This window comes from Populus trichocarpa, chromosome 6, assembly GCF_000002775.5.
Source record: "Populus trichocarpa isolate Nisqually-1 chromosome 6, P.trichocarpa_v4.1, whole genome shotgun sequence".
In the NCBI taxonomy this organism is placed as follows: Eukaryota; Viridiplantae; Streptophyta; class Magnoliopsida; order Malpighiales; family Salicaceae; genus Populus; species Populus trichocarpa.
Window position 1 is genome coordinate 18,372,900 of NC_037290.2, and position 27,656 is coordinate 18,400,555.

General features: G+C 31.0%; 3 protein-coding genes and 1 non-coding gene across 7 annotated transcripts; 2 read left to right on the forward strand and 2 right to left on the reverse strand.

Annotated features, from left to right (window-relative positions):
• The first annotated feature begins 8,772 nt into the window (after window positions 1-8,772).
• LOC7485277 (WAT1-related protein At4g30420) lies at window positions 8,773-11,323 on the forward strand. Of its 3 annotated transcripts, none has more exons than XM_024603383.2 (7): window positions 8,773-9,227; window positions 9,317-9,388; window positions 9,479-9,595; window positions 10,145-10,373; window positions 10,458-10,616; window positions 10,738-10,853; window positions 10,968-11,323. In XM_024603383.2, the coding sequence occupies exons 1-7, from the start codon at window positions 9,046-9,048 to the stop codon at window positions 11,176-11,178; spliced, it is 1,086 nt and encodes a 361-aa protein (XP_024459151.1). In that variant the 5' UTR covers window positions 8,773-9,045; the 3' UTR covers window positions 11,179-11,323. The 3 variants fall into 3 exon arrangements, with proteins under 3 accessions (XP_024459151.1, XP_024459149.1, XP_024459150.1); XM_024603381.2 differs by having other exon boundaries at window positions 8,779-9,227; window positions 10,705-10,853; XM_024603382.2 differs by having other exon boundaries at window positions 8,782-9,227; window positions 9,320-9,388; window positions 10,705-10,853.
• Window positions 9,632-9,827, reverse strand: LOC112328070 (U2 spliceosomal RNA). Its single transcript, XR_002982721.1, has one exon. It is a non-coding gene; the product is annotated as a U2 spliceosomal RNA (small nuclear RNA).
• Window positions 11,324-16,615: 5,292 nt separating the features above from the next.
• Window positions 16,616-19,130, forward strand: LOC7465987 (WAT1-related protein At4g30420). Of its 2 annotated transcripts, XM_052454222.1 has the most exons (8): window positions 16,616-16,877; window positions 17,174-17,398; window positions 17,506-17,574; window positions 17,660-17,776; window positions 17,980-18,208; window positions 18,295-18,453; window positions 18,579-18,727; window positions 18,867-19,130. In XM_052454222.1, exons 2-8 carry the CDS (start codon window positions 17,217-17,219, stop codon window positions 19,099-19,101), a joined length of 1,140 nt encoding a protein of 379 aa, XP_052310182.1. In that variant the 5' UTR covers window positions 16,616-16,877; window positions 17,174-17,216; the 3' UTR covers window positions 19,102-19,130. The 2 variants fall into 2 exon arrangements, with proteins under 2 accessions (XP_052310182.1, XP_002309379.3); XM_002309343.4 differs by lacking the exon at window positions 16,616-16,877 and having other exon boundaries at window positions 17,094-17,398.
• Window positions 19,131-22,056: 2,926 nt separating this feature from the next.
• On the reverse strand, window positions 22,057-24,259 carry LOC7485276 (tetraspanin-8). Its single transcript, XM_002308393.4, has 2 exons — window positions 23,605-24,259; window positions 22,057-22,579 (listed from the first exon to the last, which is right to left on the reverse strand). The coding sequence occupies exons 1-2, from the start codon at window positions 24,109-24,111 to the stop codon at window positions 22,271-22,273; spliced, it is 816 nt and encodes a 271-aa protein (XP_002308429.1). The 5' UTR covers window positions 24,112-24,259; the 3' UTR covers window positions 22,057-22,270.
• Window positions 24,260-27,656: the final 3,397 nt, after the last annotated feature.

Sequence of the window (27,656 nt, forward strand, 5' to 3'; positions counted from 1 at the left end):
CTTCACCAAAAATTACAATTTGACCATATTTGTTGTTGGTATTTCAACTTTAGTCCTTATTCTTTTGATTTTGATTTTTTGTTCTTAGCCCTTTTATAGAAGTTTTTTTTTAATATCATCCTTCAATCTCAATTTGTAAAATATTATTTTCTTCAAGTTGATCCTCATTCTTTTGATTATTTTTTAGAGCCTTTAATTTATTGATTTGATTTTTCTTTTCAATTTCACCTTTAATAAAAAATTTATTTTTATTTCTTATTTCAATTTTTATCATTATTCTTTTAATTGTATTTTTTCCTTTTATTTAATTAAATTTTCTTTTTAATTTCACCATTTGATCAAAACTAAAATTTATTATGTATTTCAATTATGATCTCCATTCTTTTAATTATCATTGTTTTTTGTTTTTAATCTTTTCGTGTAATGGATATTCTTTTTCCAAGTTAATCCTTCAATATTTAATTGGTTGAAAATTAAGTTTTGTGCTTTTTTCAGATATAGTGTTTCCAGTTTAATGCCCCAAATCATTGGTTTGAAAAGTTAACATGGATTGATATCGTTTTTTTAACTTATTTTCTTTTCAGCTTTGTGATGTTTTACATTTTTTTTTTCTAATAGGTTATCATGATCTCATGACTTGGACAACAGATTTGACGAGTTAACCAGAGTTAACTTGTTCTTTATTCCTCGAGTTATAGGTTTGTCTTTTCGTATTTAATAAATTAAGAATTGAACTACATGGTTTATCCCCTATAATTTTTTTTGTTTTCAAGTTATTTTATAATTATTTTTTAGAATATCATTTTTAATGGAAAAAAAAAAAAAAACTCGGGGCATATCATGGTTACACGGCTAGTGATATTTAATTTTCTTTGCGGATATCATCCAGTGAAGCTTGTCTTATTCAGACGTGGTCACCTTTCAAGCACAACCAATAAGTGGTGTTGTCAAGCAAAAATATGCTGATACGCAATTAGAAGACAAACTTGATTATTTTATCCATACACCTTCATGGATTCCAGCTCTAGTGTAATCATGATGGATCACGTTACGCTCTAAAAGCCTACTCTCCTAGTGTCAAAAAAAATTGAAATACAAATTAAGTCCACTGGTTATTGTGTTAGTTTATAAACTAGGTTTGCACAACAATTTCTCGTCTAACGAAGGTGGATACAAGAATATATTAGCTTAGCTATGACTTATCGACAGCACAAGAGTTTATTTTAACTAAACAGGACAAAAAAGAAAAGAAGTCCTTGTCAAAGTGGGGAAAAAAACACCCGAGACAAATGCATGTGGACCGTTCTATGAAGTCTCTTGTGTGTCTCTCCACGTTTGTGGTTCATTGGTCTTCCTCAATATTAAATTTATACTGGCAGAAATGTTTATAGTCTTAAGAATATCATTAATGTCACCAGGTCACATTTTTTGTTATATTACTACTTTAATGATTCTGATATAATTTAAGTAAGGTCATATTTAGATTGCGGCGTAAATTATTTTATTGTCTAGTATTACGCTACTGAGTATAACTCCAAATTAAACTGTTAGATAAATCTGAAACTTTACTAGAAAATTATAGAGGTATTTGTCTATGTTGGGGTAAACTGATACTAATTGATGCGAACCCCGTGATCACGTGGTCACGTAACCCACAATCAAGATTGAGATCTGATCCCAGAAAGCCGAAATAGGTCTGATAAAAGTGTAACACAATAGAAACTTTTCCCAAGGCACAAGCACTATTGTAATAAAGTCGAATGGCATCACAAACCCAGTTAATCTTCGATAAGTCAGATTCAGATCGTTTAAGAACATAAAAATATAAGAATCTCTCTCAAACGTTAAAACTAAAAGATTCAAAAGTATTATTCGTCAATGGCTCTGAAATTTAGGCATACATGTATTAAATAGTTCTGAAAAACTAACCCTAATGGATCTACCTTTGTGGGCTGAATTGAATCACTTACAAAAACTTACCCAAAACTTTTACTAGTAAGCTCAAACCCTGATTTAAACAAGCCTTGGATCCTAACTAAAAATAAATTATTAATTAAGCCCAAGCAAGCCTTTAGTTGTAGCTAACAAAAAATAAAAATAAAGTCCATAAGTCTTAAGTCTTTATCTACCCAATGATCCTATAAAGCAATATATAATTAAATACCACTAGCCTTTCTTTTCTTATGTAGCTAGGATGAATAAGAAATATTTGTAAGAAAAGGATTTTGGAACATTAATGAATCATTACCACACTTGAAAATTATATTATAGCCCCTTAAAGATCCTTGTAGAATTAGAAAATTTCCAAAACAAGTTGTTAAATCCTTGTAGAAAAAGGATCCTTGCCAAATAAAAAGTTCACAAGTCAAAATGAAGTAAATAACAAAATTTATACTGTCTGTTCTGACTTATATCGCAAGTTTTTCCCGAACTCCAATTCACTTAAAATTTTACCCCAACATAAACAAATGCATCAGGAATCTTCTGGTAAAGTTTTATCTCGATCGAACAGTTTAATTTGGAGTTATGCTCAATAATATAAAATTAGATGGTAAAAAAGTTTACGCCACAATTCAAATATGACATTGCTTTAATTGGCAGAAGAAATAGCTAAGGAAAGGAGTTGGGGTTTTTAGATTTTTTTGAGATTTTAGAGAATCTAGGTTTTGTTGGGGGGGGGGGGGGGGGGGGGCTTTGCCCTTGTCTTCGGATTTTGACTTTGGTGGCATTAGGATCTATTTTGGAGGAATTTTCTAGTTAGAAAATCGAGGATAGAATTTGTATCTCCTTTTATAAATTCTATATCAAATCAAATATACCAAGTATAGCTTGCCATCAAGTAAAATTTTGTTTTGATACAATGTTTTGAACATCTTTTTGTATAATCTTTTTTGTTGATTTCCAATCAATTCATAAAAGAAATTTTTTATTTAGTAAATCACATTGGAATTTTGTAATGCATAACACAATGGAAATAATTTCTTTTTATATAATAGAATACTTCTTTTGACAATCATTCTAATGTGCAGATGTAGAGAGAAGAACTTATTCTTTGTTATTTTATATTTGCTTAAGAATACCCCCATACCAACTATTTTAAGGGCTAAAGGATTGACAATATGTAAGCAAGGAATTTCTTGAACCTGTTTATTAATCTGTCGAACAATCTTGGTGTGTTCATCAAACCATGGAACAAGGTTTTTTATCAACCTATCATGTAAGGGTTTTGTTATTCTGCTCATATTGTGGTAAAAATCTAAGATATAATTACAACTTCCTAAAAACCTTTATAGTTGGGTTTTGTCTAAAATTTTGTTAGGGAACTTGCTATCAAATGTAAAAGATCCTTCAATCGGTGTGATAGTTCCTTACAAAATGTAATGACCAAGAAAACGAACACAAAGTTTGAAAAAGAGAAATGCTTAATAATGAAACAACTAAAACATTTTGTTTTGCAACATTGAAGAAAGTTTGTAAATGTTGTTCTATTGAGTTGGAAAAAATAAGAACATCATTAATATAAATTATGTAGAATTTTGAATATAAATTAAAAATATCATTCATAATCCTTTGAGAATATGATGGAGCATTTTTTAAACCAAATAGCGTAACATTCCACTTATACAAACAAAAACAAACTGTGAAGGCAGTTTTGTAACGGTATTTTGAAAGAATTTAAATTTGCTAAAATCCTAACTTCATATCAAACTTTGAAAATATAAATGCAAAATATAATTTTTGTAATAAATCTTTTTTTTTTGTTTGGAATCAAATATCTAATCCATTTTAAAGCTTTGTTCAAAGGTTTGTAATTTATAGCAAACCTTGGTGTGCCTTGTTTAATTTTAGAATTTTTGTTAACATAAAAAGATGCACACGACCAAGGTGATTTGGATTTTTTTATAAGACCTTTAGACTTTAAATCCTGGATTTCAAGTCTACAATGTTGTTCTAATTATGCATTCATGTGAATAGGTCTTAGTTTTGTAGGTATTTGGTTTTCATTAAAACTTTTATCATATGCAAGATCAACAATATGTTGTTGTCTCTTCCCAAAGGCATTTAGTAAATCATAACAAATTTCTTTTTCTATTTTGTTTTGAAAATCTAAACTTCACTTTTGTAAAATAGGACTTTGTAACTGATTTTTGATTTTTTGTAAAAACGTCACCTTGTTTAAGATGCAGGAGATTAGCTTATTTTCCTTTATCAATACATTGATGTGATTAGTATGAATAGAACATACTTTGATCAAATTTCAATTCCTAGTCTTTGGTTTTTGTAAGAAAGGAAAAACAAGTTTCAAACCATTGATTTTTGAAATAATACATTCATGACCAGTTTTGTAAAGAGTAATCATGTTGATAAAGGAGTGCCAAGAATAACAGTATGATTAATATCAATTGTAACAACAAAGAAATTTTTAAATAAAACCCATTATTAAAAACTAATGCTTGAGTTTTGTATTTAATAACTAATTTAGTATTATTTGTTGCAGAAAGTTTTCTAGAAGTCCTTTATAGAAATTATTTTGGAATTATTCCTTCTTTAATATAATTCAAATATGCACTTGTATCAAACAAGGCAATGATATCTTTTTTGAAATCATTTGAAAAGATCAATTTAATTTTTATGACATACTTTTTGAAGTAATTTGAGTTAAAATATGCAGAAAGTCTTCAGGAACATGCTTAATATTTGACAATGTATGATCTAATACATGACTCTCTAGGGTTTATGCTTCTAATTCTAGTTCAAATCATAATAACTTTCTAACTTTGCAAGAAGGTGTTGTAAAATAACAGTCTTTTTGTTGGGCTTGTTTGAAGTTTTGTACTTCAGTCTTAAGGGTTTTGATTCACACTATAGTTTTGGGATAGTAGCAACAAGTTTAGATTTATTTTTCTTGTTAAGGATTTTGGTAAGGTCATAGGTATTTGTGTTGGTTGATGGTAACGATGATTGTTTTTTAATAGGTTGTGGTATTTTTAGTTTATCAAAAGTACTCATGAGTTTGTTTAGATAAATTTTTTTTTTTTTTTGTAATTATGGATCATTAAGACTTTTGATAGCTTCAAGAATATATTCTTGGTATATAGATAAGATATTTATTTGTTTTGAAGTAGTATGGGTTGAATGTTCTAAGTCAGAACTAGATGTTCCTAACTCATCTATTTGGAAAGGTTCTTCAGATGTGTGAGAAGAGTTTGTCTTTGAATTAGTGGTTTCAATCAAAAGGGTTTGGATATGATGAATGACTTCTTCTTCTAATTGAAGTTCATGGATTTTGGTGTTTACTTAGCAAAACCTAAATGTATGACCTTTCTAACCATATTTGTAACATGTAATGTTTTTTAGGTCAAATTTGGGCTTGGGTTTTGACTAAAAAGTTTTTGTGGGCTTTCTATTGGTCTTTTTATAAAAGGGCTTAATTTTGGTATAAAAACCTTTTCTGTATTTATGGGTTGATTTTTTATGAGGTGGTTTGTTGGGTTTTGTGTTGGGCTTGGAACAATTTCCATTACCTGTTAGCTTTTGTAAGGATAAGTCAAACTGTTGACAAAGATTACCAAATTCCTATCTAGATCTCATTTCTCACTCAAGTTGTTTTTGGAGTTTAAGGTCTTGACATATCTGAAGACCTTTCTTTCATGTAAAGCTAACAAGCTCACCACAGGTCAAATGATTATATGAAATGGTTTTTGTAGTAAAGATGTCTTTGATTTTAATTCTGACTCTTTCTCTTAAAAATGTTAGTAAACAAGAAAGGAATTTTTCTTTTCAGAATGGTTGATTTGAGTCTTCTCGGAGTATGACACGGGTAAGGAAAATATTTTTATACCATTAAAAATCACTGAGTTTTTGCATCTAAAGTTTGAAAGGTGTTCAACATTTTTGTCTTCATGATGAGAAGGATCTCCTATAAAATGTAAGAAAATGGTCAAGATAAGGGTTGAAATTGTATCTTTTTAAGGATAGGTATTTGGTCCTTAGTCATTTAGACGGAGTTTAAGATTTCAAGGTGTTGTGTTTTGCATTAAGATGATAATCTCACAATCCTTTTAATTGGCCAGAAATATTAGCTATAAGGAGTTTAGCTATAGCTTTGTCTGGGGTTCCAGTTTGGGTTTTGTAGGCATTGACAACCATGATCATTTGTTGTAAGGTGTTTAGGATATTGTATTATTCTATCTATGTTTCATTCATAGAGGGAAGAGGCATTGAATTTATGTTGGTTATTATGGTTGGTTCATTTTGGATTGTTATATTTAGAGCAACTGATGTTTTAAGGTTTCTCTATATTAGCTTGTTGATTTCAGGACTTTCTTCCTAAAAGGCTTCTTCATCTGAAGTTTGAATTTGGTTATTTAAGATAGTGTTGATATAACTTGTGGAGTTTGGAAGATGGTTACTGATTTGGGGTATGTTAAGCAATTAAGGTGAAAGATGAAGCTTTAAGGTGGTTAAGATGGTCTTTGGTAGCTTTGAGGAAGCCTTTTTTGTTATTTTGTAATTAGGTTTGACTAGTTTTTGTAACCTGGTATGGTTTAAAAACTGGGCTTTTAAGTTTTTGGTTACCAAGCTTTGATGAAGTTTCAATATAAGAGACGACTAAAGACTTTTGGATATGCTTTTTTAGTCTGGTCAATTACTTTCCTATAATGTTGAGGTTGATATTTGTAAAGTTATTTTGTTAGATGATGTGTTGGTATTGATGGTAACATCTTCATTTGGGGATTTGCAAGGAGCAACTTCTATTATTTAGTTATTATGAGGGATTTTGAGGTTCTTCGGACTTAATGGAAGTGCCATTTACTAACTCCCAGACAGGGGGTTTATTTCTAAATGTAATAGGACATGCATATTTTGTAAATGGATATACAATATGATTTTCAAACACATAATACATTTCAAACTAATCAAAGAATAAAATTTGTATTTTATATGATGCAATGAAATCATAAAAACATTTTTGTATTTTCTCTCTTTGTTGCATAATTTTTTTGAAAAACCAAGATCTCTTTTTAGAATTGTGGTTACCATAAAAATTATCAATAAAATATTTTTTGTTCACAACAAAATTTGTCTAAAAAACATTCATTTTGTTTCGGATGTTCTTTGTTACAAAAGAGAATGTTAGAGAGGTTGGTAGATACGGTTGGTCATCTGAGAATCTAGAACTTTGTTGAATGTCTATGGAACTTTACCATCATTATATTGGGTTATTTGTTTAAGTTGGATATTTAATTGTGGTGGTTGTAAAGTTTTTGGTTGGGTGACACCTTCAAGGATCCAGTCTTCTGGTAAGGGTATATCTTTCCATTTAATAGATTTGGATACAATTGTATTTGATTTAGCAAGGTTTGTTTGGAGGAGTAATGTTTCAACTTTCTGGGATTGGAATTTATGTTTACTAGCAAAAGGAGAAAACATTGCTTTGTAATTGATTTTAAAAATCAAGGCTATAAGAATTGATCCTTCAAGCATATTGTAGTTATAGGTTTTGATTTGTAGAATTATACTTTGTAGGATGTTTATGTCTTTGAGTGATATAGTAAGGTTCAGATAATAATCAAAGGAAACAAGACCACTATATAAACTGAATTCCATGGAACTTAGTAATGAATCTTGGAAATTTTGGGATCCAAAATCTCTAAAGATAGCTAGGATAGAAGTATTTAGACGTTCTTTGGTATGGAGTTTGATCTCAATACGAAACTAATATGGATATATTTATAGTTTTGGTCTTAGAGTTTTTGTAAGAATTTTTTGGAAATGAGTTACACGGTTTCAAAAGACTTTGTAAATTGAATATCCTTTTCTTCAGTTTTTGTTGTAAAATCAGTTTTGAAAAGATTAAAAGAAGTTTGATAAATCTGGTTCTTTTGAACTTTTAAAAATTGTCAATCATCAATATTTTTTTGTAAAATCTTCTATAGTAATTTCTTCACTATTTATAACTCTTTTATTGTTAAAAGAATCAAAGATAGAAAAGGTTGAAAGAGAAATAGTTTTTTTAAAAAATAGAATCCATAATTTTGAAAAGATAGTTTACAAAATTTTATTGCTCTCCTATATCTTAAATGGAACTTACAACTATTCACTAGGATTGACCTATATTTCTAAGGTTCTCTCTTATGTACCAGAGTTCCTGTAAGTTTACAATAACAATACTCTAGACATACACCAAAAAGCTATGATACCAACACACACACACACACATACATGACTAGTAAATAATTTTTCTTGTGTTTGATGTTATAGTGTAAGATATTTTTTAAAAGTATTTTTTATTTAAAAATATATCAAAATAATTTTTTTATTTATTTTTAACATTAGCACATTAAAATTATAAAACACCATAAAAAATATTAATTTAATACAATTCCAAGTTCAACCACACTTGTTTTTTTAAAAAAAATACCTATAATACTCCCAACACTCACAAAGTTCAACTAAGTTGGACTTCGAATCTGGTAAAGAGGTTAGAGGCTGTGGAGTTTGATAATATGTCACATCCCAACTAGAAATGCCAAGCTAAGCAAGGACAAAAACTAGAAATAAGAGAGAAGCATTCCAAAGCACGTTATTAAACATTTTTAAGGGAAAGAAAAAAGTAAAATCAAAGTAATCACCATATCCTTTAAGAGAATAGCTCCAAGTTTCCACGTCAAAGATTTGTCAATGCCAATCCAATACATGCCAACTAAATTGCTACCACAAGTTTCTATCAAATATGAGATTTGAACGGCCTGGTTCATTCACCTGTATCGACCAATAATATTTTGCAGATCATAATTCATATGATTCCAATCTCGCCGCGTCACAGAAAAAAATAAGTTATTTAATTACCTCAGAGATAGCTGCATCTTACACATGATTGCTTTTTTTATTTAGTTTTATGTTACTAGTGTTCTGTCTGTAGTCGAACCTTATCTCCTGATCCAAGTCTGTCACGTTATGATGACTCGCCTGCTCTCAGATCTCTTTCTATTTGTATGTACGTTGCTGCCATTGAGAACCTAGTTCCCAAGCTAAAATAGCATGGGTGGGTTTGATGCTTACAAGCCTGCTATGGGAATGGTTGGTTTACAATTCATTTATGCAGGGGTGGCTCTATTTACTAGAGCTGCTCTTGTACGAGGACTGAGTCCCAAGGTCTTTGTAGTCTACAGGCAAGGCATAGCAACTTTGATCATGGCTCCTCTAGCTTATGTTTCGAGGAGGTAATTAATCACACAAACTCTAACACACCCGTTATTTCTCTCATACTTTGCATATCAGTATTTCCTTAAAAGTTACATTTGTTAATTAGCAGAAGAAGTTCAAGTGGGTTCTCTTTGGGATTAAGGAGTTTTGCTTGGATATTTGCTGCCTCCCTTTTGGGGTACGTGTCCTAAACCTTTTATCCCTACTTTCTGTTGTCACGGTTTCATATATAAGAAGAATAAGTGACAGATGCAACTTTGCCTTGCAGGGTAACTGCCAATCAAAACGCTTATTTTGAAGGCCTCTACTTATCCTCTTCGACTGCAGCAAGTGCCTTGACTAATCTCATGCCTGCAATCACTTTTGTAATGGCAGCCATTTCCGGGTAACTTATAATTGCTAGATAAAAAAACAAATACAATTATGGTGCCAGGCCCTTGCTGTAGTGCAACGCAGGGGCAATGCCCGTAATATTGTCCAATAGCAACCTACAATGATGGGCTCTTCCCTTTAAAATATTAAGCTAATACCATGTGGACCTAAGTCCAAGTATCAGATATTAAAATGATAAGAACAGATACTGCACTTGATCTTAGCCAAAAAGCCGAGAAAGGTATGCCGATGAACGTTGCTTGAGCTGCTTTTTGTAATCCCTTATTTCTCTTCTAGACAATGTGGGAATAAGCTCCAAGCTATAGCTCTGCTGATTTCCTCCTCTTATTGTATTGGAAATTTGGTACAGAAAATCTTGACCAATTTCTATCAGGCTAACACTCTTTTGAATCGAACAATAACCTAGTAGAAATTTGAACTTGTTTAAGGCCTGGTGATCTTTGCTATTAAGAAATTACTAGTTTTCTTTCTTTATTTTTCAGTGGATGTCTATTTTCTAAATTCTACATGTTTCCCGAATCTCTAATTATAAATGAATCAGATTGGAGAAAGTTAATGTACGAAGCCTGAGAACTATTTCCAAGATTCTTGGAACAGTAATCTGCGTAAGTGGAGCCATTGCCATGGCATTACTCAAAGGTCCTAAGCTGTTAAACACAGAATTGTTACCAACAAAATCCTTTTTTAGCCCTGGAAGCGACAATTGGCTATTGGGGTGTCTATTTCTGTTTGGAAGCAGTTGTTTCTGGTCACTATGGATGGTCTTGCAGGTAAACACCTTCCCTTTCCCTTTCCGTTACTTATAGATCAATGCATATTCTGATAACTAAATTTTTTCTTCAATTTCCCTACAGGTACCTATTTCAGCAAGTTGTCCTGACCACTTATATTCTTCTGCATGGATGTGTTTCCTCGCATCATTGCAATCATCAATGATTGCATTATTCGCGGAAAAGGATCTTACTTCTTGGAAGCTGATTACTCATCTTGAAATTGCTTCCTGTTTGTATGCGGTAAGCAGTTTTCTGTTTTTCTATGATTGTTTCCAGATTGTTATTGCTTCTAATCTTGGACATGGACCTTTTTTTTTCTTCCTAAAAGGGAATTGGACTGGCTGTGTCTTTCTTTGTCCAAGCCTGGGTAATTTCTCAGAGAGGTCCCCTCTTCTCTGCAATGTTCAATCCTCTATGCACAGTTATTGTTGGCATTTTTTCTGCTGTAGTTCTACATGAGGAGACATACGCTGGAAGGTAATATCTTTTCCACCTAACAATTTCATCATGTTTAACTTCTGTGACACAGAACCTGGCTGTCACATTCTTTTATCAAAGAAGGTAATATTTTCTTTTGTTTATACTCTTCAGTTTGATTGGTGCTTTAGCTGTGATAATTGGTTTGTATGCTGTGCTATGGGGTAAAGCCAAAGACCTTGAAGAGATTAAAAATGAGATGCATCAGCAGCAGCAAAATGATCAGTCACCTGTGCAACTCTTAATAGATGAGTCTCCAGAGAAGAAGAATTGCAAAGCTGATTTGGAAGCACCGCTTCTTTCTTCACAAATCAAAGGATGTTAATGAAAGAAATATGATTTCTTAATTTCTAAAGGTAATTGACAGTTCTGTGTAACTGCAGATGTTAGAGAAGAGTGCAAGAGTATTAGTTGCCTTCAAGTGGGACGCAAAAAGCCTGTTAAAATAAAATTCGGTTGCAATTTTTATACTCTTAAGGGTCACCAGAATTTAGACAAAATGCTACAAGTGTCGGATAATAATATATAAATCACATTTTAGAATCTCACCTAATAACTTAAGTTATTGGATTGAGATAGTTTTTTGACATGGTATTAGAGCTTTGATGACCAAACGGTCACGAGTTCGAATCTCATCATCCCTATTTATTTGATAAAAATTAAGCACAAGGTAATGTAGGTATGTGAAAGTTTCAAGCTCAAAAGGCTTTCACTTAAAAGGGTATATTAAAGAATAATATATAAATCATATCTTAAGATCTCATCTAATAACTTAAGTTATTGGATCGAGATGGTTCTTTGACAACAATAAAGGTATAATATAAAATTTACCAGCATAACTGAAATGTATTTCGGTATGAATTTATAGCTGTATATATCCCCAACATTTTTCACATAAGAAAAAACAAACGCCTCCTAACCAGATGAATTTTGAACCTTCAACTTTCCAAATTTCACTTCAACTTCAGTAAACTGATCAGCTGTACCAATCTGTCATACTAAAACTGAAATAGTGGAATGGTCAAAACAAGCACTAAAAACAATGGATAAATATTTTCCTGATGTATAAATGTTGATGCAAGCGTAACAATAAGAACAAAAACAAGCATGAATTGACAAAATTGATGAGCGAAAAGGATTTCAAACACAGCACTAAATTTTCTGTTTTATTCTATAAAAATAAAAACAAAAACAAAAAAAATCTACCTCTTAAAGAGTTTTGCAATTTCTAAAAATAGGCTAGAAAACCGACCCTTGCTACATAATAAAATCAGAATTCTGAAACATAAAAGAAATTAATAAAATTTGAAATAAAACATGAAATCTAGAAAAATAAAGGAAAATTGACTTAAATAATATCTTTGGAGCATAATTTGAGGAAATCTATATCACAAATAGACTAGCAAAATGATCTTCTAAAGAATTAGCCAGATCTAATGATTAGATCGAAAATTATAGTCTTTTTTAGTCACTGTAATAGTTTGATACAATAAAATCTTTTATTAAATCTAGTTTGATTACACCTCCTCTTGAACGTAGTTCTATCCTAATAGTGCATAAGCGAAAAGCACTTTGAACCGCAACCGCTATCACAATCCCAAACATGTCGTAAGGAGACAGTGTTGGAAGACTTGTTGCTGAAATTTTTAGCTCAAAAAAACATAGTATAGTATCCTCTAACTAACCCTAATGGACCCTTTTTATGTTGTAAGCTAATGAGTCTAGACGTGTAATCAACTAATATAAGTCCAATAATAAAATAAACACATAAACAATATTTAATGGGCCAGAATAAATCCAAATTAAAAATAATTGTGCAACATTAAATAAAAAAAATAGGATAATAAAAATAGAGTCTTCATGCTAAAATTCCTAGATGTAGCTCGAATCTCTAATTTCTGCACATTCTTGACAGATTCAAGTTCTGATTTCAAACATGTCATTCTCTCTTGTCTGAATGAATTATTGGACCTACCATATATAGTTGGAGATTGAGATGTATACTTTCCAGCCCAACTGGAATCGCAATAAAATTTCTCATATAGCTCCAGATATGTCTCAAAACGTACATGAAGGTCTAGTTTGAAAAATTTGACAACATTTAACTAGTAACTTAGACCCATTGAACTATATTTTCCTGAACTCCATTTGACTTAAACACTTACCATAATATAGTTCTATTTGTCTAGTATCTTCTTGTAAAAGTTTAATTTGATTTGATCTACGGTTTGAAAGATATGCTTGATCTTATAAAATTGGTTAGCAATATTTTAAGGTTAAATTCAGATCTAACTTGATTCGTATCATCCTATCATTCTTTAAAAAGATTTGGCATCAATTCTATATCATGAAACACATCTTCTAAGGTCAACAAATCAGTACCAAGTTGAAGAATAATATCATCATCAAAACCAAGAAGAACCTTGTTAGTAAAGAAGGTCCCCTAATATACAAGTTCTTATTTTCAGCCATCTTTCCCTTCTTTAATTTTAGTTGCTCCTTGTATATTTGCTTAGGTTTCAAAGATATAAAAGTTACAGGTTTTTTATTCATCTCAAATGAAACCTATTTTTCACTCTATCATGTATAACTCTCCTATCATACTGACATGGTCTACCAAATAACAAATGACTAGCTTTTATTGGCTCAACATCACATAACACCTCGTCACAATATTTACCATTAGAAAAAACAATTAAATCCTACTTATTCACTTTCACTTCATCATCATCATTCAACCATTGTAATTTATTATTGGCGGGAGAGCATTCAATAAGATATCTTTGGGACAAAAGGAGTTTGCATTATTATATATAACTGGTCTACCTAAGTATAATGTTCTCGTTGAATTTAGTTTTATATGAGTGAGATGATTTTGTGAGTATTATTAAAATGTTAAAACTTTTTTTGCACCATAAAAATCAATGCAACAAATGACTATCTTTCTCAACAACGACAAGTACAATGGCTTATTTAGTCACTAGACTCACTTTTGTATTCCTGACCAAATTCTAACAATGTTGCTTCTGACCATAATGATTTGTGCTAAGTTTTCTGAAACACATATACATAATTCCAAGGATCATGTTAGATAGATATAAGGTTATTTAGGGTTTATACGAAGATTACTTGAAGATCATTTTTTTTGTTTTTGCTTTAAATAATTTTTTCAAGGTTGGGCTGTCACAAATCATAAGCTTTCCAAATGTTCGGCCTCTAATGGTAATCCACACGAACTACCAATGAAAAATCTTCTAAACCCTTATAGGATAGAGGAATTGATATATCTTTGAGTACTAACTCTTTTCTTTTATGTTTTAGGTATTTCTGTATTTTACTTTACTCTTAGAAAATAAGAGGCATATCTTTCTTTTTACAGGGAAAACTAAAAACCTTATAAATGAAAAAAAAACAATTTACCCCTAAAATAATATTACATATATTATTTTAGGCTAATTTTATAAATTTATTCAATCAAGTCCTTACTGGATTGTTTTTAGATCTAGAATTGTAATTCTCTGTATAAATTAAACTCTAGTCCTCAATTTATAAAAATTATTTATAATAAAGTCACACTTGATTATTCATCTCATTTTAATTTTTGACCAACAATTCTTATGTGTGTGACCCATTAGCTTCCTTAATAAGTTTTTTCAAACATAAATCACAATGCTAAATAAAATAGGATTGAATAAATTAAAAATTAATAATTTATTAACAATTTAATAATTGATTGATTTATGTTTGAAGATCAAGTACAATATCTAACAACCTGTTTTGATCCTTTAAATATTAGAAAAGTTGTAAGTAGTTTAACTTAACATTTCAGTGGCCATTTTCTCAATGTAATTATTATATTTTCATCAACAATGTTCTGATTTAAACATTATAGCATGAAATGTGTTTACTCTATTAAATTATGTTTATTCGCAATACCATAGTCGTTGATTATTTGAATAAAATTAAAACTCTTTTCAAATCTCATTCTACTTTGCACAAAGATTTACAATCAATAATATTTGATAACAAATGAAACATTTTCTTTAATTCACCTAGGGTGGTGAATCCTCTTTTGATTACTTAAATACCTTCATATAGTTCATATTATACCCAATATATGCCTATTTGCTACGTTTGATTATGACAATATGTAACAGGATCAAAACATAACACTCTCTACATAAGATAACTTAGTGATCTAAAGTCTAAGGATCACTTACACAACTTTCATGTAAGCTTTTTCATAGATACATGTGATCTCTCCATATGGAATTCTCATGCAAGTAAATGGGTGTGAAAAATCCAAGAAATGATTCATATTTTCTATCCAATTTTCAGGAGGAAATGAGCCATTAATCTGGGGAACAAAAGTCACAAGAAAAAGGTGTGTTTGCTTTTATATTGCTACATAGGAAATAAGGGATGTTAAACATGATTGCAGGCATGTAAATAGTTTTTTGTTTGCTTTTCCTGTATGCTCTCTCTAACTCTCTATATGTACAATGTTTCTAGGTTCCTTTTAGTTTTATTTGTAATTTAATATTTGTAATTATTTTATGCCCCTTTTTTTCTAGAGAAATTTAAGGGAATGCAAAGCGAGTTGTAATTTGGTACCCATCAACTTTGTGTTCCTGTATTTTCAAGGAAAGAAAACTCAGAGCTGCATTATGTTACTATTAAAATCTATATGGAGCTACATGAAAAATGTAATTGGGTTTTCTTCTTCTTCTTTTTTTTTTTCCTTGTTTTAAGTTGTTTGTGTTCTATTAAATAGTAAATTGTCTCTTGATGCATAGTGAAATAAATAAATCTCTTAGTTTTTTTTTTACACCCTTATATTAATGTTGTTTTATATGAACAAGTTTTTATGAATGATAATGAGGCTCAACAATTTTGTAGCTTTTTGGTGGAGCAACCTGTTTAGACTATACATTACAGCAAATGAATCATGATCTATAGAAATTTATCAGAGCCACTTGGAGTTACACTTGATGGGGTCGAGCTTCTCCAACCCTGATAAAGTTGGTAAAGACATCAAACTCATATCACAAATTACACTTGTGTATAAACATAGATAACAAAGGATAGCCCAAACTAATCACTTTTTGGTCAAGCCTATTTTATTTGAGTTTATTATTATTATTATTATTATTGAACTTTAATTTATGTTATTTTATTCTATATTTTATTTAGTGGTCTTGATGTAGGAGTTTTTTTGAAAAAATAAATTTTAATTTTTTTTTCAATTCTTTATTATTATACTTTTCTAGTTTTTTTTCTATTTTAAGAAATATTTTTCCTAGTTTATATATCTTTTTTTAGGGGTGAACAAAAAAACTGAAAAACCGATTCAACCGAGAAAACTAAAAAAAAATAACCGAAAAAACCGAACCATAAAAAAAACTGATTAAACCGAATAAAATTTTGAAAAAACCGGCCGGTTCGGTTCTGTTTTGCTTTTATAAGTAAAAAACCGAAAAAACCGAACCGAATTGAACCCAAACCGAAAAAAACCGGAAAAAAACCAAGCCAAAACCGAGCCAAACCGGAAAAACCAAGCCAAACCGGTTTGAACTGGTTTTTGTCCTAAAAAACCGAACCGAACCGAAACCGGTCGGTTTGAACCGGTTTCGGTTCGGTTTTTTTAAAAAAAAATTTCGGTTTGGTTACTTTTTTTTATAAAAACCAAACCGAACCGAAAATGATCACCCCTATCTTTTTTTCATTTAGTATTGTTAGGACTTTTTATTTTTTTTCCATATATATATAAGGTTGTAATGACTTTTGGCAAGTGAAGAATGAATAGAATTGAATATTTTAGTTGTCTTCTCTTTGATCTTTAAAGGGCTTTGACTTGCAAAAATCTTTATATCCTTCGCCTTCATTGCATCAGGTTCATGAGCCCGATTGTGTGAGTGTTAATGGACTTGCCATATATTCGCCTCTTTTGTTGATTTCATTTGAAACCGCTGCTGAGAGCAGATCAGATGCGCATGTCGACCAACTACATTACATCAGCAGACGGTACTATGGGCACGCAAATAAGAGCAATGTAGTCATCCGTGAATTTGATTAGGTTATTGGCAACTATGGTATATATTGGGATATGCATGAACGTAATAAGAAAACTTGCTGATTTTGTGCTAGTGTTAATGGACTTGCCATATATTTGTTTCTTATGTTGATTTCATTTGAAACCTTTACTGAGAGTAGATTAGAAGCGTATCTCAGCAACCTAGCTACCTTACATCAGCATATATAAATACCAATATTGCATTCCTAGATGAGAATACTGATGTATAATTGGGCATATTTTGCAGTTACAGAGACTGAATTACCCCATTGATCTGTTAAGAATTTAGCATGAATGTGATAGATAGTTACAAGCCTGTGATGGCTATGATGGGAGTACAGGTTCTTGAAGCAGGAGTAGCTATTTTTTCTGAAGCAGCAATTTCACGAGGATTAAGTCCTGAAATCCTGTCAGTCTACAGGCAGGTCATTGCAGCGTTGGTCATAGCACCAATGGCTTATTTCTCGAGAAGGTAATTAACATCTATCTTATCTCAGTCAGTCTCCCTCCCTTTAATTGGGGAAAAATATATATAATATTTTCCAAGTTTTTTCTCATATTTCTTGCTTTTGTTGACAGGAGAGCGTCCAGTACAATTTCTCTGGGACTAAAGGAATTTGTATTGTTATATATAGCTGCTTTGCTTGGGTAGATTTCTCTTTGAATTTTAGTTTTTTGTGTGAAGAGGTGGTGAGATTTACTGAAAACATGATCTGATCTTTCTCATTTGTAGCCCAACAATCAACTCAATTGCCTTCTTTGAAGGCATCTCCTTATCTTCTTCAACAATGTCAAGCACAATGTCTAATATAGTTCCTGGACTCACTTTTGTATTTACAGCAGCTATAGGGTATATCCAGAAAACTCTTTGTTCTTTTGATCTAAACTTGTTCAGTTATGCAGTCATATAGTCAAAACAATCCATATTCAATGATTAAGATAAACGACATAATACAACAAAAGAAATGAAAAATCTTCACGAACCAACAAAATCGGGCATGCAACTGACTGTCTAATGAAATATTGAAAGTCTTCATGTCTCTAATTTAACAGAATGGAGAAAGTTAATATCCGCAGCTTGAGAAGCAACGCAAAGATAATAGGGACAGTTATCAGTGTTAGTGGAGCCATGTCCATGGCATTGCTCAAAGGGCCAAAACTACTTAACGCAGGAATCGTAGCAACAAAATCTTCCAGTGGCTCTAGTGGTGAGACTTGGTTGCTGGGTTCACTAATCCTTTTTGGAAACAGTTGTTGCTGGGCAATTTGGACCATCATGCAGGTATTTCCTCTGTACGTTATCTTCATATGTCTGTCTGGCTTTACTGAAATCACAAATCCAACTCCTTTCACTGAAATTCTGGACAGGTCCCAATATCAGCAAGATGTCCTGATCCTTTACTCTCTACTGCTTGGATGTGTTTCTTTGGATCCATACAAACAACAGCAGTTACCATCTTCTTAAAGACAGATCCACAAGCATGGAAACCACATTCAAATCTTGAGTATGCTTGTTTACTCTACGTAGTATGTAGTCATACTCTCTCTGTACTCTTGTCTTGATGCACATGTTTTGTTAGTTGAAATTAAATTGTAACCGTAGCCTTCCATGATCTATCTAAATTTCTCTGATAAAAACGTACGTTGACCAGGGGATTGCTTCTGCAAGCATCATTATTCTTCAAGCCTGGTGCATTGCACGAAGGGGTCCGCTCTTCTCAGCAATGTTCAGCCCCCTATCTACTGTTATTGTTACCACCTTAGCTGCTATATTTCAACATGAAATGGTTTACACGGCAAGGTAAATAACACCTTGGAATGTCTTCAAGAAAATTTAATATGTTTATGAAGAATTCTATTAGTTATCACCAGAAACAAGTATAAATGGCTAATTAGTGCTTCTAATATTTGTCATCTGATATATAGTTGCCTCACTTCAGCTTGTTAGGCGCTATTGCTGTGATTGCTGGTTTGTACATGGTGCTGTGGGGTAAAGCTGAAGACCAGAGGGAGATCAGACAAGTGACAAATTTTATGCCACAAGTTGACCAGAGAAGTATTCAGCAAGGTTCTATAGATGAATCTTCAGGAAAGAACGTCTGCAAAATAAATTTGGAAAAGCCACTTCTACCTGACAAATTCTCTAGTGTCGACAAAGTTGATGAACCTGAATGACCAAAAAATTCATTTTTTTTTCTGTCCGAGAAATACATATAGTTAGAAAAATTGTTTCAGAATACTTTAATGCGCTTATGTAATCTCTTTAATATGAAACATTAACATAATTTAAATAAATTATGAATGAATGAGAAATTAATTTCAAAAAATTCTTGATCTACATATCTTGGTAAAACCCAATACTCTCTTAGAAAACTATATTTCATATAGAAAATAAACAAAACTTTTTAAACTAAAAAGTTGAAAAGTTAAAATTATATATATATATATATATATAAAACAACCCAAGCTTTTAGAGGAAAGATGTCCTAAACAAAGTGGGTTTTTGGACTTAAATCCACTCGCACGCATTGACTCGTGTTCAGGCTTCGAGTTGGGTCTGGATTTAGATCTATTGTAAAATAATATTTTGAGCCACAAAAAATTATTTTTTGCCAACTAAAACTTGAACTTGAGCTAGTCTATATAAAATTATTTATTCCAAACCATTAGTTTGTCTAGCCTGTGAAAGGAAAATTTTTTATTAGTTTTTTCAGAGCCATTTCAATAGTACATAAATAGATTTTTCAATTCAAAAATCACGTGATTCAAATCCAAAAATATTCATGTTTAATTTTGGTTTATTGTGGATAATCAAAGTTGTTAGTGGGGGATATCTATCAACTTTTGGTTACTAAGTTTTCTATAAAAAAATATTTGGCGTTGATTAATTCTACATTATTTTGATAGAATTTGACATTTATTTTTATCTTATTATTCCAACCTCGGATCAGCCGGGTTTCAAAACCATGGTTGAGACACTGTATTAAGAAACAATACACGAAAATGCCTTATTTTTTATTTTATTTTTTTTAATCAAGGTCTGTAATTAAAAATTTGATATCTTCTGCAATGTTTCCATGAATACTTATAAGAATAAGATATGCACCTGCAACCTTAATATTTTCCAAGAAGATCATTCGCGCCATTTAATAATTAAAATCAAAATCATAGATTTTAAGTTTTTAGATTTTTTATTCTAAGATTAAAAAATGCCTTTTGATTCTCTTTAATTTAGCCAAGACAAATGGAAGGATCTGAGAAATGCGACAACACAATTGAATTAGAAATCAAGCAAGTGCATGATTGGAGAGTGGGACCCTCTCCGAGAAAGTGGATCTCATACGTGCGCCATGACTCATCAGGACAATAATAATTCACCACTGGACTAAATGTATGGTCTTTGAGTATATAAACACAAGGTACAATGATTAAGATTTGGAAGTTACAAGGACCACAAAGATAAAGACGTTTCTTTTCTCATTTTATTATCAATGTTTACGACAAATGGTGTTCTGATATATTTTTTTTATTATTATTATTAATGTTGGTGTTCGGGCCAGCTTGTGCATATCTCGATTAATTCTAGAAGTCCTGAAGTTAACGATCATGTAAGTCTCTAGTGGTCATTATATTAGTAACCACAGGACTCGAATCTGAGACCATAGGGAAGCAAACCCTTTGATCTCAAACTCTTATCATTGGTCCATCTACTAAATGGTTGTGTTCTAATATTTGTTAATAGGGAATGTTTTGGTAGTATAGTAGGAATTATTTTTTAAATTGTTTTTTTATTTTGATATATTAAAATATAGCTAGACAATTTCTAGATTATTTTTTTCATCTTGTATATCTGAGATATTTCTTACAATTTTTTAAAAAATATATATTCATCCCTATTATTTAAAATTTCATTCATATTATTTAAGATGCCCGAAATGCTTGAGATGTTTTACCAACCATTTTGTTTCACTAATTAAAGAATTACTCTTTTATTAAAAAAAATTCACTACTTCCATCTGTAAATTAATTATATTTGTTCGATCTAAGGGGTATAACTTAACTGGTTAGATCCTGAGTTTACTTCATAGAGATCATCAGTTCAAGTTTCACAAACCTCAAGGCTACTATATAGGTTTACATGGTCGTTAACTTCAGGATCCATGGTATTAGTTGAGGTGCATGAAAACTGATCCGGATACCCATATTAATCTAAAAAAAAATTATATTTGATCCAATTTAGTTATGTATCATTTGTAATATTCATGAAAATCTAATTTAATTTTTTTTATTATAAATGAGAGGCTCGAACACAAGATGTCTTGAGATGAGAGGGACCCACAAAATTTAATTCAATTAATAATATTTTTTTTTCTTTTTAACTGATTTTGAATATCTTTTAAATTTTGTATATATATTCTAAGATGTGTTAGTTTAATAGTGTTAGATATGGTGAGTATGTATTTGATTAAATAATTAAATGTTACATACAATATGAGATTATGGATATATATCGAAAATAAATATCTTGAAATATATAAAAATTATTCAATATGTTACTTCTAAACAAGCAGATAACCAAACAAATATCTCATGCAAATTTCAGCGCCGGCTATCATCGCCATACATAAAATGAGTCTCGAGAAAAGTCATGATAGCTTCCTTCCTAATCTTCTCACTCGCAATCAATCACTGTTTTCCAGAGAAATATCTAACCTTTTTTTCTATCGAGTTCTCACATCTCTCAATAAAAATAAAAAATAAAAATAAAAATAAAAACCCTTCTTGAATAGTTTTTTAAAGTATATTTTTATTTATAAATATATTAATATAATATTCTTTATTTTTAGTATTAGCATATAATAAAAAAAGAAAAACTAAGACACCAGCATTGACTTCACTGCACATATATTCAGAAGAAACCAGTTTCTCTGAGCTTGTCTTTTATCAGCAATCACTGCACTGTTTGCACCACTCCATGGTAATAAATCTATTAAAGGACTTGTATTAAAAGCTGATTCAGAATGTCATTAAGGCCCAAAAAACAACGTACGCATATTAAATTAATATTTAATGCATTGTCTGAATGCATTAAGCCAAATCAGAGAAGAATGATCAAAACAAAGTCGCAGATTTAGAAAATATGAACTCCGTATCATATGAGGCATAGAAAGCCAATATGTTCACAAGGATACTAAAAGAAAGGCATACACATGCTATACAAGAAACCACCAGCGGAAAAGGATAAATATATAACAGAGTGGGCAGCACATAAGTAAGCTGCCTACAACTAATCCTACGCGTTACTTTCTGCATCCATGCCGGCCGCTAGTAGAATTCTCCCAAGTTAAGTGTGCTTCCATCCAGAAAAGTAAGCATTTTCGCTTCTGTTGTTCCTGAATGCACAGCATCCAATGGAGTACACAATGATGAGGAATACAAGGAATATAATGTTGATAATAGCCACCTTCTTCCAATCACTCTTGAGGTTGTCCAGCAGCCCAGCCTTGCAAGAGTTGCAGTTAAAGCAGAGAACATTTGATTGATTATCCCACGCATTACAGTCAGGATCGGAGGTGACATTTGTAGTCTTGTCCCAAGTAGTCGGATTTTGATAATTAAAGCCACAGCTATCCGGTGGCTTACAGCAGCCAGCCTGCAAAACCGCAAAGAAACAACATCAGAGCCCAGTTTTGTCAGCACTTCATAAAGAGGAAGTCTACTGCAATATCTAAATAAACGTAGTTATTATATATATATATGTCAGATTTGGAGAATAGCTAATTACCAAGATTTCATAGAAGTGATCCAACTATAGAAAGATCACATATCAACTAAATGAATTATTTAGGATTGATAATAACCCATTTGGCTAAAAGAAACGAATCTGCATTCTCTTGTCCTAGGGTAATCGAAGTTCATATTGCTCTGCCATTGCCTTGAATATAAAAGAAAAGGAAAAAACATCTACGACAATTCCCAAAACCATAAAAATGAACTTCCGCATTTATTACACTGAAAGGTCCCGGTGCACGCATTCAAACACAAGACAGCAACAACTCAGTTCATAAGGCTGTGGAAGGCCATAAAGGAATAGAGACCCCACCGCCCCATATGAAAACAATTAGTATATTTCATTCATATATCACCACACAGGAAGAGTCTCTAACTACAGAATCCCAACAAAAATCTCAAGAATATGTAAAGTAAAGATTAAAAAAGAAAGGAGCCCAGATGCTTTACTTTTATCCTAAATAAAGTTATGCTCTTATCTATGAAGAATTCCCACATAACTAAAACAACATGTGATAACTAGAATCCACAAAAAAGAATCATAATTCTTCACCTAAAAGTGCTCTTGCTTTTCTATCTCCAGCTACAATAAACTAGAAACAATAGAGAATAAATTATACAGACGACCAGTGATTCATCATGACTCACGATTGACATGTCGTTTCTCCAATAGGAGATTAAAAACAAAAATACTAATGTTAGTAAGAGAAAAAATACCATAATAAACACACAGAAGAAAAATTCATAAAAAGGAAGATAAATAAAGATTATTTCTTTTTAACAACTGAAACTTAGATCTCAACAACAACAACGCAAAATCAAACAATAACAAAGTAAAAAAATAAAATATCCAAAAAATTAGAGACTATAAAAAATTAAAAAGAAAACCTGAAGAGCAGATAAATGGCGAGTATAGAGAACGGTGAGAGAATCATTCAAATATCTCTGTTGAAAATCAGTACAAATCTTAGCATCGATCAAGCAACTCTTAATCTTGCTCCAATTCTTCCCACTGGTCACTCTCTTCTGCAACCAATTCGAATAATCACCCAGCCTATACTCTTTATACCCTTTATCAGACAAAACTTTACCAGCACCTTTGTTGGTCACCACAAAAGTTAAAATCGTGAAGCAGAAGAGTACGACAATGAGGAGAAACATGACTACGAGGTAAACCCAGAGGAGCCATGAAACGCCACAACACGCGCCAATTAGACCGGCTAGTGAGACAACTAAGAGGAAGACACCAAGAACTATAACTGGAGTGTCGAGGAATTTCTCACATTCGGATGCTCCTTTGTTTCTTAACCAGATCCCTGCCCACAGGATGGGGATTGAGAGCAGGAATGTAATGAAGTTCAGGATTCCTACCAAGTTATTGCTTAGACGAAACATTGTTGTTGTTTGGTTGCTCAGAAAATCAGAGAGAAAGAAAAGAGTGTGGGGTTTGGAAGGGAGTTGTGATTGGGAATGAAGGAGGAGGTTACATAGAAGGCAAGTTACAACTACACGCGCTAAACGCCTGTGTCCTGAGGATGGGTTTGCTGAGACACACGTGGTTGAAATTTTACAGTCTTAACGGATGGAAATAAATAGTCGCTGTCAACGTGGAGGAATAAAAAAAATATATGTTGTTTTGGTGCCGGAAATTCATTTTAAAGAAAAAATATAAACTATAAGTTTCGAGTTACAGCCTTCATCGATTAAATAAACTAATTTTATTTTAATTATGTAATAAAAATAAATAAATAATGATAGTAAATAAATAAAAATTAAATAAAAAAAATTACACTAACTTGGAAAAAAAAATTCAAGAGTAGAAAGGATAAAATTTAGCAAAACAAAATAAAAATATTCAAATCAACCCAAGTTAGTATAATATATAAGTAATATGGGTAATAAATATCGAGTTAAATTGTCAAACCTGTGTTTCAAGTTATGAAATTAAAATATTCTAATTAAAAAAAATCAAAGAAAACCAAAAAGTCAAATTTTAAAAAAAAATAATGTCCAACGATAAAATCAAAAAAGAAAATAAGTTATAATTTAGATAAAATGATAAAATTAAAAACCAATAAATCCTTTATAAAAGGTCTAAAAACAAAAATTAAAAATCAAAAGAATAAATATTGAAGTTGAAATATCAACAATCAAGAGGATCAAGCTGTAATTTTTTAGGAATGAAAGAGGAAAGAAAAAAAAGATTCATTGACGACAAATCGTTCTACCACCGCTGACATACATTGTACCAATAAAAAAAAAAGGACAATATTTTTGGCCTCCAAGAGCGCATGCACCACTCGAGGTTTACAAGCGCCTCCAACGTGCCAATAATTTTTTTCATTAAAATAATATTTAATTTATTTAAAAAAACTAAATTGTTTTTTTGAAACCGGTAATAATAAGAAGCAAATGGTAGTGAGGTCTCTAAACGCGTGTTTTATTTATTTATTTATTTTATTTCAAGGATGAAGTTGTTATTTTGATGGATTTTATTTTGAATAGAATAAATACTAGTCTTGAGCATATTATTTTTATCCAATGAAATATTGTTTTGCATTATCAGATTTATTTCCTTCCAAACAAAGTTGATGGATTTTATATTTAAAAAAGAAAAACTTCTTTGATGTTTCAGTATTTTTCTTATTAATATTAATTTGTGTAGTCAGTTTTGTTTTCTGTTTTCATTTTGTAAAGGAATTTGAGAACTCAGACAAGAAAAAAAGAAGGAGAATCACTTATTAAAAAAAAAAATGTTAGGATAAAGTCTCCCTTTTAAAACAATTAATGAAATGGATTTTCAAAAATGAGAGAGACTGAGAGGTAGCCGTTGGGCTTCTTATCCATTCCGGCCAGTTATTTTGTCCTTCTTCGAGTATCCGTAACAAAGCAGTCTTCTGCTGCTCCCAAGGACAATACCGTCAATAAGCACCCACCGCGTGTCACCCTTCAATGCTTATCGATGTCTTTCGCTGTCGGTCAGCACCGAGATCTTTTTAGTTTTTAGTGTTGTATCCTGGTAGCTTAGCTGTTGTTTTTAAAATTAGTTTTTAAAACATATTTTAAAATTTATTTTTAATATTTATACAGACGACCAGTGATTCACCATGACTCACGAGTGACATGTCGTTTCTCCAATAGGAGATTAAAAACAAAAATACTAATGTTAGTAAGAGAAAAAATACCATAATATTTTTAATTTCCTCTTAATTCTTGTTCTATTACTCAGGATTAATCTAAATGATCTAATCATAAATTCTGAAAATAAAAAACAAGATATATATATATATATATATTATTAACGTGAGTGTTCGAGTTAGTATACGCGTACCTCGATTAATATCACGGGCCTTAAAGTTAACAACCATGTAAACTTCTAGTGACCCTAAAAGAACTCGAACATTTATTATTGAGAAATAAATCTAAAATTTTACCAGTTTAGCTATCTAAAATTAGGATATATATCTTTTTTCCAAGCCAAGTAGGTGTTGTTTTGGACTTTAGCACCAGCTAGTCCAAACACTATGTCATGAATGTCCATTACGTCTGCGTGAATTTCAAATAGAAGAAGAAGTTAGAGAAAAAAGCTTCCATCTCTTGGCAAAATCTTCGATAAGAATAGGAGCAGACACGAAAATACAAGCCATGGCTTTGAATATTTAACATTTGTCATCATGAAGAAGTTACGCATTCCACTTTCTCAAGCCATGGTTTTAATATCTGGTGTCTGTAACGTGTGAAGTCGAGTTCTTACAATAATAACACCACCTATATTTTATGACAAAAACTAGATATGTTGCGTATCTATATTATTTATCTAATAAAATATTTAGGAGGTTGAAAGAATCTAATAACTCGAGTTACAATATCAAATAATTACATAAATTGAATTTATTTGAATTATATAGAAAACAAACAATGATAACAAACAAATATAACAAGGGAAAAAACATGTATCCAAGAGTAAAAAATTAATGTTGTTTAATTTTTAGCCAACCTGACCAAACATGATAAACATGTAATCTGAACATTAAAGGGTAAGTCAATCCAGATTAATCTGATAAATTTGCATCTAATCTAAACATTAAGAGGCGAGTTAGTCCAGATTAACTTGACAAACTTGTGTCCTAAATCATGAGATCGGGATAATACAATAAAAAATTTTTAAAAAAAAAAACAAAAACAATGTTGAACAACGATATCAAAAAAGAAAATAAAATAAAAAGATGTCAACCCATAAAGCCAATCCCTAGGAAATGAAACGTTAAAATAAAAAAAAAACACAAAAAATTCAAAATAAAAAATAGCAATTAGAATAATGAGGGTTAAAATCAAAGAATTAAGTAAAAAAGAACAAAAACATTAACAAAATAAAAGAAAATAAAAAATACAATGCACTATTAATTTAGATTGAATAGTGAAATTAAAAAAAAAATAAAACTTTTATAAAAGGGTTAGGAAAAAATCAACTAAAGAGCTTGGATTGCCAGACTTAACATCTTTGTGTTCAGCTATGCGCTAAGTCCAAATACATATAGGTCTAGTGAACTTCCAAACCTGATATCATTAGGTTCAGATGCGCGCTGAGTCCAAGTATATATGAGTCAAGCGAGCTGTTAGACCCCAAGATATTAGGTTCAACAACACACTGAGTCTAAGTACATATAAGTTTGACAAGCTGCTAAATCCAATGTCATTATATTTGGTGTGTTTAATTTTTTAAGAGGTTATAATGATTCATCTATAATTTTCTTTTATATATTTTATATAGATTAAATATTTATTTTTTATAGTATTTTTAATATATGCAACCTTGCATAATATTTTTTTCTTTTATTTTATTCAATAAATTTTATATGTGTGTCGATTTCTATTACAAATTGAGTTTAGTAAACAAACTCATTAAACATTGTCATAACCTAATTTTTTTAATTTTTCAA

Bases quoted from the DNA above. Each gene is read 5' to 3' on its own strand.
- LOC7485277 (XM_024603381.2), top strand. From the start codon at position 9,046: ATGGGTGGGTTTGATGCTTACAAGCCTGCTATGGGAATGGTTGGTTTA. The intron at 9,596-10,144 runs GTAACTTATAAT...TAAATGAATCAG, and splicing joins GTAATGGCAGCCATTTCCGG to ATTGGAGAAAGTTAATGTAC. The intron at 10,374-10,457 runs GTAAACACCTTC...ATTTCCCTACAG, and splicing joins CACTATGGATGGTCTTGCAG to GTACCTATTTCAGCAAGTTG.
- LOC7465987 (XM_052454222.1), top strand. From the start codon at position 17,217: ATGAATGTGATAGATAGTTACAAGCCTGTGATGGCTATGATGGGAGTA. The intron at 17,399-17,505 runs GTAATTAACATC...TTTTGTTGACAG, and splicing joins ATGGCTTATTTCTCGAGAAG to GAGAGCGTCCAGTACAATTT. The intron at 17,575-17,659 runs GTAGATTTCTCT...TCTCATTTGTAG, and splicing joins TATATAGCTGCTTTGCTTGG to CCCAACAATCAACTCAATTG.
- LOC7485276 (XM_002308393.4), bottom strand. From the start codon at position 24,111: ATGTTTCGTCTAAGCAATAACTTGGTAGGAATCCTGAACTTCATTACA. The intron at 22,580-23,604 runs GTTTTCTTTTTA...GCGGTTTTGCAG, and splicing joins GCCATTTATCTGCTCTTCAG to GCTGGCTGCTGTAAGCCACC.